The 11365-nt window shown below is 30.0% G+C and overlaps 2 protein-coding genes across 2 annotated transcripts in view; one reads left to right on the top strand and one right to left on the bottom strand.

The window, feature by feature from the left end:
• LOC111685682 (monocarboxylate transporter 12) overlaps window positions 1-3043 on the bottom strand; it is a 30490-nt gene extending 27447 nt beyond the window's left edge. Inside the window, exons 1-2 of the mRNA XM_023447947.2 lie at window positions 2891-3043; window positions 1452-1570 (exon numbers count right to left, since the gene is read on the bottom strand). The gene's annotated coding sequence lies outside the window, so the exon portion shown is untranslated. The remainder of the gene's footprint in view (window positions 1-1451; window positions 1571-2890) is intronic.
• A 6802-nt stretch (window positions 3044-9845) lies between these two features.
• LOC111685681 (40S ribosomal protein S23) lies at window positions 9846-11220 on the top strand. The gene is made up of 3 exons (XM_023447946.2): window positions 9846-9934; window positions 10464-10623; window positions 10924-11220. The coding sequence occupies exons 1-3, from the start codon at window positions 9931-9933 to the stop codon at window positions 11189-11191; spliced, it is 432 nt and encodes a 143-aa protein (XP_023303714.1). The 5' UTR covers window positions 9846-9930; the 3' UTR covers window positions 11192-11220.
• The last annotated feature ends 145 nt before the right edge of the window (window positions 11221-11365 follow it).

The raw sequence follows: 11365 nt of genomic DNA, 5'->3' as shown, positions 1-11365 counted from the left end.
ACTAGAACTGAAGTAGAACTGAACTAGAACTGAACTAGAACTGAACTGGAACTGAACTAGAACTGAACTAGAACTGAACTAGAACTGAACTAGAACTGAACTAGAACTAGAACTAGAACTGCACTAAAAATGAACTATAACTGAACTAGAACTGAACTAGAACTGAACTAAAACTGAACTAGAACTGAAGTAGAACTGAACTAAAACTGAACTAGAACTGAACTAGAACTAAACTAGAACTGAACTAGAACTGAACTAGAACTGAACTAGAACTGAACTAGAACTAAACTAGAACTGAACTAGAACTAAACTAGAACTGAACTAGAACTGAACTAGAACTGAACTAGAACTGAACTAGAACTGAACTAGAACTGAACTAGAACTGAACTAGAACTGAACTAGAACTGAACTAGAACTGAACTAGAACTGAACTAGAACTGAACTAGAACTGAACTAGAACTGAACTAGAACTGAACTAGAACTGAACTAGAACTGAACTAGAACTGAACTAGAACTGAGCTGGAATTGAACTAGAACTGAACTAGAACTGAACTTAAATTGAACATTAGTATCTATGTATCTTTATACCTACCTATCTATTTATCTATCTATCTATCTATCTATCTATCTATCTATCTATCTATCTATCTATCTATCTATCTATCTATCTATCTATCTATCTATCTATCTATCTATCTATCTATCTATCTATCTATCTATCTATCTATCTATCTATCTATCTATCTATCAATCTATCAATCTATCAATCTATCAATCTATCTATCTATCTATCTATCTATCTATCTATCTATCTATCTATCTATCTATCTATCTATCTGTCTGTCTGTCTGTCTGTCTGTCTATCTATCTATCTATCTATATATCTATCTGTAGATAGCTGTAAACTCAGGAAACGTTCTACCATTAATCTAATTCATATTATCCCTGGGACCCCATAAAAATTGCTAAAAAAACACAATTTTCGTAATTGTAAAATAACGTTAATGTAATGTAATAATGTTACTAACTTAATGACATACTAAGTATGTTCACTTCTATGCTAACAAAAAGTATTAGACTAAGAATTATGTTTAGTTTACATAGATTTTATTTGTATGAAATTCAATACTTATATGACAAAAATGTTTGCAAATATGCTAAAAGAAAAAAAGGGTTAAGCTAATTTAAATGTCTACAAAACCCTACCCCTAACAATTTCAAAAAACAAGACATTATGGAAACAGTGTAAACATTGATTACACCCTTTATAATTACATTCATTTTTTACTATAAATAATCTTATTACTATGTTTTTTTTTTTGAGTTGAAGTGGCAATATTTAAGTTGGTTTAAGTATGGCCAGTTTAACCACTTAAATTTTACAGTTATTTAAAAAATTAAGACAACAACAAGAAAATTATTATTTTTTTTTTAAATTTGTTTTTGCTTACCTTTATTTGAGCGTAATTTTGAAAGAAATATTTATTAAAAAAAACGGACGCTGAAGAGGTTCCTTTTACTTTCGTTTTAGTTAATTTTTAAGTGTTTTTTTTAGTTTTTATAGTTTTAGCTGTTTTTGTATTTGTTTATTATTTATATTTTTTTTGGAAAAGTTTGTTGAAAGAAAAAAAAATATTAAAAATTAAAAAAAAAAATTATTATTATTTTTTTAAATTAATATATATATATGAAACAAGTATTTTGTTCTATTTGTTCTTAACAAATACAACAAAAAATTTAAAAGTATTATTTATATATATGTATATTTATATATAAAACAGCAGATAATTCTATGCATAAAAAATTAGTTTATTTTTTTTTTTTGTATTTAAATTTTAAATCTTGTTCACTTATATGTAGATTTAATTTTGTTGAGTGTTTTTTTATAATTTTTTTTTTTTGTTTTATAATATTTAACATATATACACGTTTATATGTTGGTTTTTTATATATATATATATATATATATATTTTTTTTATTTTTTTATGCTTTATTTTTATAATTTATCTGTTTTATTTTTATCATTATTTTTCCCCCGTTTTAACGCAAATAACCGCATTTATAAAACACATACGCCACGACAGACAACAAACAGAAAAAAAAGACGCGTGAGATTTTATTCCAAAAGCGCCTAACGCCTCAATGTACTCCACTTCTAATGAGAACAAAAGAAAAACTCGCACATAAAATACCAAAATAAAAAAGACTTAAATTTAAATACCACTACACCATTTCTCTATTAGCAAAAAAAAAATTAAAATAAAACGGCTGTTTTTTTAATATTTAAAAACAAACAACCAAAAAAAACATGTTTGTGGTTTTAAAAGAAAAAAAATTTCGAGGTCATTATTTGTTTGTTTTGAATTTTAAAACAAATACACAAAATTCGAGAAGCATCTATTTAAGAAATTTAATTATAAAAACATTAAACTTTTTCCAACAATTTTAGTTCATTTATACAGAGAAATGGTGTAAACTAAGAAAAAAAGTCCGAGTATTTAAAAAGCGAAAGTTTTGTCGCCTTTTTTTTAATTTAAACTTATCCATTTAATTGTTACAGTTATCTTAAAACCCGGCCGTAAATTATTTTTTTTTTATTCGTAAATCTTGCAAAAGAATTATAAAAATCTTTAGTTTTTTTTTACAGTTCAACACAACCACAACTTTAAATCGAGCATGCGATACCAGCTAAAGCGATTATAGACCACGTTTTTTATTTTAGTTATTTTTTTTAATATTTAGTTTCTTTTTTATATTTTTTTATATATTTAAAAATTTAACAGCAGTTTATGATGGTAAGAGAGTGAAAGAAAGACAGAGAGCGAGCTAACGAAATCGCTTGATAATAATAATCAAAAAAAAAAAAAAACAGAAACAAAAAATACCGACCGATGTTGTTTACGGCCTCAAGTTGTTATACAAACTGTGGGTTTAAATTTCACAGCGCAGAAAAAACACAATTCCAACAACCAACCGTTCCTGGTGACTGCCTAAAAATGACTGAAGAGCATTGGTGCTGCTGCTTGCTTGCTAACTAGCAGCTACTAGCTAAATTGTAGATTGTTCGTTTATTCGTCTGGCTGACTGGTTGGCTGGCTGTTTGGCTATATTGTTGCTGTTAAAAAGGTTTTAACGTTTTCCCAGCTAAACGTCGAATTGACCGACCCTAAAGCTTATAGGCCATATGACTAACTGACAAACTGACTGTTTGTATGTCTATCTGTCTGTCTGTCTGTCTGTCTGTCTGTTATAATAGTCCGGTTTAGCTGATATTCTAGCAGCGGAAATTGTAAAAAAAGAGCGATGAGCAAACTCGCAGCAGCAACAATTTTTAAAACAGCATAATATGCGAACAGTAAAAGTCGCAACGATTACAAAAACATTTCGTTTCTTTTTTTTCTTCTTTTCAAACATACAACAACAACAACATTATTGTACGCGTATGCATGCAACCCAGCGCACAAGAAATTATTGAGAATATCACAAAATACTCTAGTATTCTATTATATTGGAAAAAAGTGTTAATTTCTTGTGTTAATTACAGTGGGTGTGAGGAGAAGTTACGTTTTTTTATAATTTAGTGACAATTTCAAACAACATCTGTTTTGCCACATATTTTCCTTATTTGCATTAAAAAATGACTGAAATGTTGATGTTTAGAAGCCATCAAATTAGAGGTTTTTGGCAGCCCCTTATTATCGCTAAAAGGGGACATTAGTTATATAAAACATTTTTTAGAACTTGTAATTATTTCTGCAAACTTACTTCTCGAACCATGATGATATTGCTTACCCTGGGTAAAACTATGCGGTTTCTGCAGATATTAAAACTAAGAAAGTATCTTTCTGGAATCACGCAAAAGTTATCAGAACTTGAAATCTTCCCTGGGACCAATTTACCAAAGCTTTAGTTGATGATATCTCGAAGAAATGAGAATAAATATAAGTCAGATATTAAGCCGTTATTTTAAAACTGACAGAATGAACATTCAGATGGCATGCAACATTTTATAAATTAAGTTGTCTTGGCGTCACTATAGCATCTTAAAAACGGATACGATATCTCAAATCCCACATGTAATGGATATTCGTATACAGTGCGGTTCAATCCTTTTAAAAAAGTATACTTTCCCGGCCTGTGATATTTTTGAGCCGTTTTAAAATTGAGGTTTTATATAAAATCGCAGCTTTAGAATCTTGATGCAAAGTTTGATCCTAATATATTTATGTACATATACCTCGAACCACGTAATGTATCATTGTGTGCGGACAGACCACAAAACCATTTCAAACTGAGATGATAGTTTGGCTTCACAGTATGGGTTTATTAAAGTTGTCAGACAATAGTGATTGGTGATATTCTGAGAGGCATTGCAAATGAGAGGATCAAGCAGTTCTACTTCTACTAGTATTCATTACCGGTCGCCCGATCTCAGACCAAAAAAAAGTTGTAAACCAAGTTAAATGTTTAAGAAAAGCAGAAATTTCCTTAGTAGGCTTCTAAGCTGGACTAACTGCTCGTAGAAGAATACATAATATAGAGAGGACTTAATGCAGGAGCAGTCACCTAAGTGCTTTTGAGTCATTCATGACTTCGGCACATGAATAAGGCTGAATTGGAACGATGGTATGAATGATGTTGTCTTTTAGGGCTGTTGCCATTTGGGGCAGATCTTGGACTTAAAAAAACTACACAAGAAAAGGCGGCTGAATTACACGGTATGCGAGGTAATTTTAGGTTACCCCAACATGATGCATGATGCCGCAAATCGCTTGTAAAGGATATCCTATGACATCCTTGTAAAACCCACGAAAAAATATAAAGCAAATCCCTGTTGGGCTCAAAAGATGCTTTTTAAGGGTACATTTTTTAGTTTATTTCTAAAAACTTGTAACTTTCAGCATACAAATACATTGATTCTTGACAGACGCATAGAATGCGAGAATGCGTAGAACGCGAGGTGTGGACATCCAGCTTAACTTTTACTTTTGTCGAATCGACAGCTGATCAGAGTTGTATTTTGTTTTTTATACAAAAAGTTTGCGCAAAAAGCTTGAAAAGCATAAAACGCGTTGCCGCCTCAACGTGTGATGTGTATTTCTACTTTAAATGTTAAGAATAAGTAGCAACGTAACCCAATTCTTCACAACTTATTCTTGAATACTATTTGATAATAAAAACATAAATTTCCCACTAAATCACTGTGCATTAAAGGCTACACATGTATACACATGTATTTATTTTCAAAAAAAAAGAACTATATCGATGACTTGATATATATTGAATAATACAAGCAAATACAAAAAACAAAGACACATAAAGTCTAAAAGACGGACAGACAAACACACATATAGTCCAAAAAAAAGTACTGAATTAAAATGAAAAAAAAATTTTGTGAATGGCAAATAATACAAATAAAGGGCCTCTCAATACTACTATAGTGAGAGTTTTAATGTGATGATTACCCACGAGATAATGGGCGCCAAAGTGTGATTATAATTATCGTATGAATGGGACAAAGGCAAAAAAAATAAACTACAACTGTGCAACAACAACAAAATAATAATGTTAAATGTTAAAATACATATGTTCATGTTATTATGTATGTATATTTACATATGTATGTCCGTCTATCTGACTGTATATGTATCAGTTAAATTTGTTTTTATTTTAGTTTATTTTCTTAACCTTTTTCTCATCTTTTGGTTTTTTGTTTTGTTTTACTATTTCATTATATTTTAATTTCGGAAATAAATGTTACAAAAAAGTCACACATGCGTTTTAACTGAGACATTGTCAACAACATTGTTGTCAATATTTGTCACACATATATCCATTTAGTTTGTTAGTGTATATCTCTCTCTATCTCTCTTTGTAATGTAATGAACATGTCCAAAGGGATTATTATTTGTAAGCTAAGTTTAACACTCACTAATGGGGAGTTAGTTCTGTGTGTAAAGAAAATATTTTCTCTTTTCTTTTGGAGTTATTTTATTAGTGAGTCATGACTCATTTGCATAGTTTTAGGGAGAGCATTCATATGTTCATACATACATAAGTATATGTTAATATTTAGCTTATTCTCTATACACAAAGTGTTGGCTTTTATTATTATAGAAGATGAAAGAAATTTTTAAAATGTATGACTGAGTGAGTGACAGACTGGTTGTTAGAATTTTTTTGTTTTTTTTTTTTTGTATATTTCTGCTTTTGCTCGCAGTATTTACTGTCTGTGTGCGTATAAGCCACATGCAAATGTTGAGCGAAAAAATTTTCCACATACGTAGTGTTGGTTGGTTGTCGTTCGGGTTAAAATTTATGCTTTTTCCATTTTGTTGTTTTTGTATTCATTTTATATACACGGCGTAAGAAGATTAATGCGTGCTGTTCATTTTACAATAAAAAAACTATATATTTGTATTTTCTTTCTTTTTTTTTATGTTGTTTCTTGTATTCAGTTTTTGTAGCAGTAAATTCTTTTGACTTTTTTATTTTTTGTTTATATCAATTCTCATCTTATTCTTGTTATTTCTTTCTATGCTTTTTATTATGTGTCTGTGTTTATTTATTCATTATTTTGCCATTAAATGTTGTTTCTTCCGTTTTGTTAAATAATGTTTATCAATCAAAAATGTTGGAATTTTAATATTAAAACTAACTATTTGGTAATTACTGCAAAACATCTTTTAGCCGAAATATTGATTGTATTGACTACAAAATAATTTCTAGAAAAGCAAATTAGTTTTGTCTAGATTTTGACCTTTATTTAACCCTTTGGTATATTGTTTGTTAAACTATAAGATGCTAAAGATCGCACAGTGTGATCGTTTACAAATAAAGCTTTAATAATGGTCTCATTAGCAAAATCTCTTCCATTTAGCCAATTTTTAATAACAAACAACTCCTATATCATCTCCTCAAAGGGAAGGAGCAAAGTACAGTACAGTGTTTTCATATACTTAGAGCGGGTTTCTTACTACTCAGTTAAACTAGGCTTAACTAGCTGTTAGAATAAACTCGGAACAAATTTAGGCAGACTTTAACCGCTGATTGTGTTTTTCAGTTTTGGATTTAAGTTCAGTTAACTTTGCTATTATTGCCAACTTTTCACTCAAAAACATAAACAATGAACAGCTGTTTTTTGTAAATAATACTTTTGTAAAATGAAAAATTTTGGAAAAATGTTAAATAAACATTAAAAACTACAATAAATAAAACATAACAAATCAGAAAATTGTAATTTACTAAAAATATTAAGTTTTTGTTCTTCCGAAATCATTATTTTATTGTTTTTGTTAATTGTGTTTTCTTAGTTATAACTTAAGCTTAATTGGACAATAACACTCAGTTAAACTAAGATACTGTTTACTGAAAAACACAAAACATATATTAAACTAGGTTTAACTAAACAATGTAGATTATCTTTATCTGAAAACCCCGCTTTTAGACGTGGTCCACACTAGAAAACTTTTGTTGAGGAACTTTTACTTAATTCTCTTTTGAAGAGAAAATATATTTTTTTTCTTTCTCTCTTACGCAAAATCAAAAGTTTCCCAAAAAAAGTTTCTTAGTGTGGACCGGCAGTTACATATTTGATGTTTCAATCCTTTTTCTGCTCCTTTTTTGTTTTAAACTTATTTTGGTTAAAATGTACGTTTTTTTTTAACGGTGATGACATTGGAGGCAAGTATTTACAACGCTTGCTTACAAGTTGGGAATTAGGATAGTAATTACTAGTTAAGTCATTTGTTCTGAAATTGTATCTTTTGCTCTATTTACTAAAAAAAACAATGTGGTGCGAAAAACTTTTACTTAAAACGTTATTTAAAAAAAAGAACAATTTTGTACTAAAAATCATTTGTACTAAAAAATCTGTTTCATACTTAATTTATTTAAAAAGTTTAGCTAACGCTATTTATTAGCCTTTCAAAAAAAAGAAGAAAAAATTCTTGATAAAGTTATTCAGAAGTGTTTTTATTAAAAACTCATTATTAATTCTGCTACTGCTGCATTTTTTGTTCTTCAAAACTTACATACTTGTGTTCGTCTGATAAACACTAATCTCTTTAATAAAAATTTTCTGTCAGTAACTAATAAAAATTAAAAACCTGCTATTTTATGTTATTAAATATTAAGTTCATGTGATATAATAATTATTGTTGTTGTTCTTACTCATATGATTTTATAAGAATATAACAGCTAACACAAGGCTCTTCAAAGATTTTAACTTGAATCTTATCAAGTTGTATATAAAAAATAATAAATGAATTTAAACTTTTTAAACTTTTTATTTAACAACTTTTTTTGTCAGTGTATATTTAGGGGTTAGAAATTGGGATGCCATATTAATAATAGAGCTTTTGATGTAATTAGAATCTATAAGACTAGAACCTAGAAACGCAAAATTAAACAAGAAACAGGACTATGTCCTTACTGGTCAGTTGGTTGAGGTTCCTTAGGGATACACGTAGTGGCTTTGGTTTAAACCCAAATTCGCGGGAAGAGTAAATGGTGGTTAAAAGACTGATGTAAGGTAAAGTCAATATTTCGGGATAAGTTCAGTGCTGTTGCCGAAAAAACAGATACCCCACAGAGGAGTGACTGTGGGACTAAGCGTTGGAAATGAGTTGGTATAAATTGTATATGGTACGTGATAATTGTGAGGTACGGCGGGCCTCACCCCACCCGTCTACCTATAATGAATGTGTCGTACTACAGTCCACCGGTTACGTTTCTAGGTGCTGTTGCCGAATGAACAGAGACCATCCAATGGTCAGAGATTAGATAGCTCAAGTACTTCGTGCTTGTACATGGACCGGTTAGATCCAATGTACAAAAATTGCCTGCTTAGTTCTTCATTGAAGGATAAGGGGAGATAGTAGACCGTTGTCAAGGTAGGGCATCATGCCAGGTACTCACGTTAAACTCTCGACATTCATTTGTCTTTGTGTCCATATTAATCTTGTACGTACGCTACAGATCGCAATTTTTCAAGATAATATGATAAAATTTGTCGCATACTCTTCTAAAGTGGGGGGGATATTATACGTTTCTGCTGATGTTTGTAACATCTAAAAATATTTGTCCTGCACCCATCTTAAAGTATACCAATTGGCTAAGAATCACTTTCTGAGTCGATTTAGCTATGTCCGTCTGTCTGTGAGTCCATGTAAACTTTGTACGCACGCTACAAGTCGCAATTTTCAAGATAATTTAATAAAATTTGGCACATACTCTTCTTTTTGTTTAAGGATGGAATAAATGCATTAGCCTCCATACAACCACATCCCGTATAGGGCCTTTGGGTCCACAATTAAGTTTAATTTTCTATTATGTCAATAAAAAGTCGACAAAACTTAGTTTTATAAATCTTTAAATGACACTTCCGAAGAAACTAATCAAATGCTTTATTTTTTTTTTTAAAAACCATATTTTTAATATACTGACTGGTGTAGGGTAACATATAGTAGGCCATGTCCGACTATACATTCACACTTGTTTAAAATAATAACATAGAAATAACACTTAAAAAAATTTAAGCAAATCTAAAGGAAATCAGCGCTAACGTTAGATTATTTTCCTAGGTATTTATAAATAATAAAAATTATTTATTAAATTTTTGTTACATAACGTTTTTACATTAAACATTATAATCTAATTATTTAAAATTTTCCAAATTATACAAATATTTTTAATATAAAATCAAAACAAATCCTATTCACAATATACACAACTTTTAGTAAATAATCTGGCATCATTGGTCGCATAAAAATTTCCCTTTACATAAATTTCCCACCGCAAAATACAACCCTATACTACACAGTTGTAAATTTACTGTTTTTTATACAACGCTGCAGACAGAGATGGTTATAATGTTGGCTCTATCTCGTTCTTTTATTTCCGCCATTGCTTGAGAAAGTTTGGAAATTATGGGTGAGTTACGAAAATTATTTAATTTTTACGGGAAAATTACAAAAAAGCATCAAATAATAAGTGAAAATGTTATAAACAGTGTCCAAACTATGTGAATTAAATATAATTAAAGAAATTTGTCAGAAAATCCATATAGAAAATGTCTACTAAAAACTTGACTCTTCGCGTACGCAGTCGGTGTCTGTGAATGTATGTAATGTGTGTCTCGTACGGAGTGAAAAAGGCCGCATTCTAAGATTCGTGAGTAAAATGTGTTAAATGAAAAACCTCAAATATCTAAGGCATCAGTAATAAAATTATGAAAATTATGTTCAAAATGCTTTTGTATGATGTAAATATTGTGTATTTTGATATTATTAAGTGCAAGTGGAGAGTAAAAGCTTTGAAAAACAGTGTAAATGAAGATGAATATCGTACACATTTTAAAGTGCAAGATGCTTAAGTAATTTTTCTGTATATATTTGTTGTTACTTTGACTTTTTTTGTTGACATGTTTTTTCAACTGTTTGTTGTTTTTGTTTATTTATAGGTAAACCAAGAGGTCTCCGCACTGCCAGAAAGCACGTCAACCACCGTCGTGATCAACGTTGGGCTGACAAAGACTACAAAAAGGCTCATTTGGGTACAAGATGGAAGGCCAATCCTTTCGGTGGTGCTTCCCACGCCAAGGGTATTGTACTTGAAAAAGTGTAAGTATCTTAAATGGAAATGATGTTTACATTGTGTTTGAGTGTGTGTAATTTCAAAAGCCGGCCTCTAAGCTCTTGATCTTGACTCGCGGTATATTTTTGTGTTTTTGTTTATTTTGGTTTAAAATCAAATCACAGGAGTATACTGTGAGTTAGCAAGCAGCATAACTCTTCAAAAAGGTAAAAGGAAAGCGAAAGGAGTACAAATCTTCAGTGATCTAGTGTATAAAATTAATTTGTTTAAGATTTGTATTCAAAAAATTTTAATAATTATTTTTTTTGTTTTTCTTTACTTTTCAGTGGTGTTGAAGCCAAACAGCCTAACTCTGCTATCCGTAAGTGCGTGAGAGTACAATTGATCAAGAACGGTAAGAAGATCACCGCTTTCGTACCTCGTGATGGTAGCTTGAACTACATTGAAGAAAACGATGAAGTTTTGGTTGCCGGTTTCGGTCGTAAAGGTCACGCCGTCGGTGATATTCCCGGTGTACGTTTCAAGGTTGTCAAGGTCGCTAACGTTTCATTGTTGGCCTTGTACAAGGAAAAGAAGGAACGTCCAAGATCATAAGATGTTTGTGTTTTAGTTTTAAAACCCATTTATAAGGAAAACAAAGTTTTTAATTTGTTTTTACACATTCTTTAATCTTTAAACAAATACAACAACAAAAAAACCTTAAAAAAAAAAAACAAAAAAATTTTAATTAAAATTTTGTTTCATTTTGAAATTAGTAGAGTAGAGAGG

Source organism: Lucilia cuprina, chromosome 6 (genome assembly GCF_022045245.1).
Source record: "Lucilia cuprina isolate Lc7/37 chromosome 6, ASM2204524v1, whole genome shotgun sequence".
In the NCBI taxonomy this organism is placed as follows: domain Eukaryota; kingdom Metazoa; phylum Arthropoda; class Insecta; order Diptera; family Calliphoridae; genus Lucilia; species Lucilia cuprina.
The sequence above is the reverse complement of the archived record's forward strand: the minus strand, read 5'-3'. Positions and strand labels throughout refer to the sequence as shown.

Coding starts and splice junctions, on each gene's coding strand:
- LOC111685681 (XM_023447946.2), top strand. Junction 10,624..10,923: donor GGTATTGTACTTGAAAAAGT/GTAAGTATCTTA, acceptor TTTACTTTTCAG/TGGTGTTGAAGCCAAACAGC.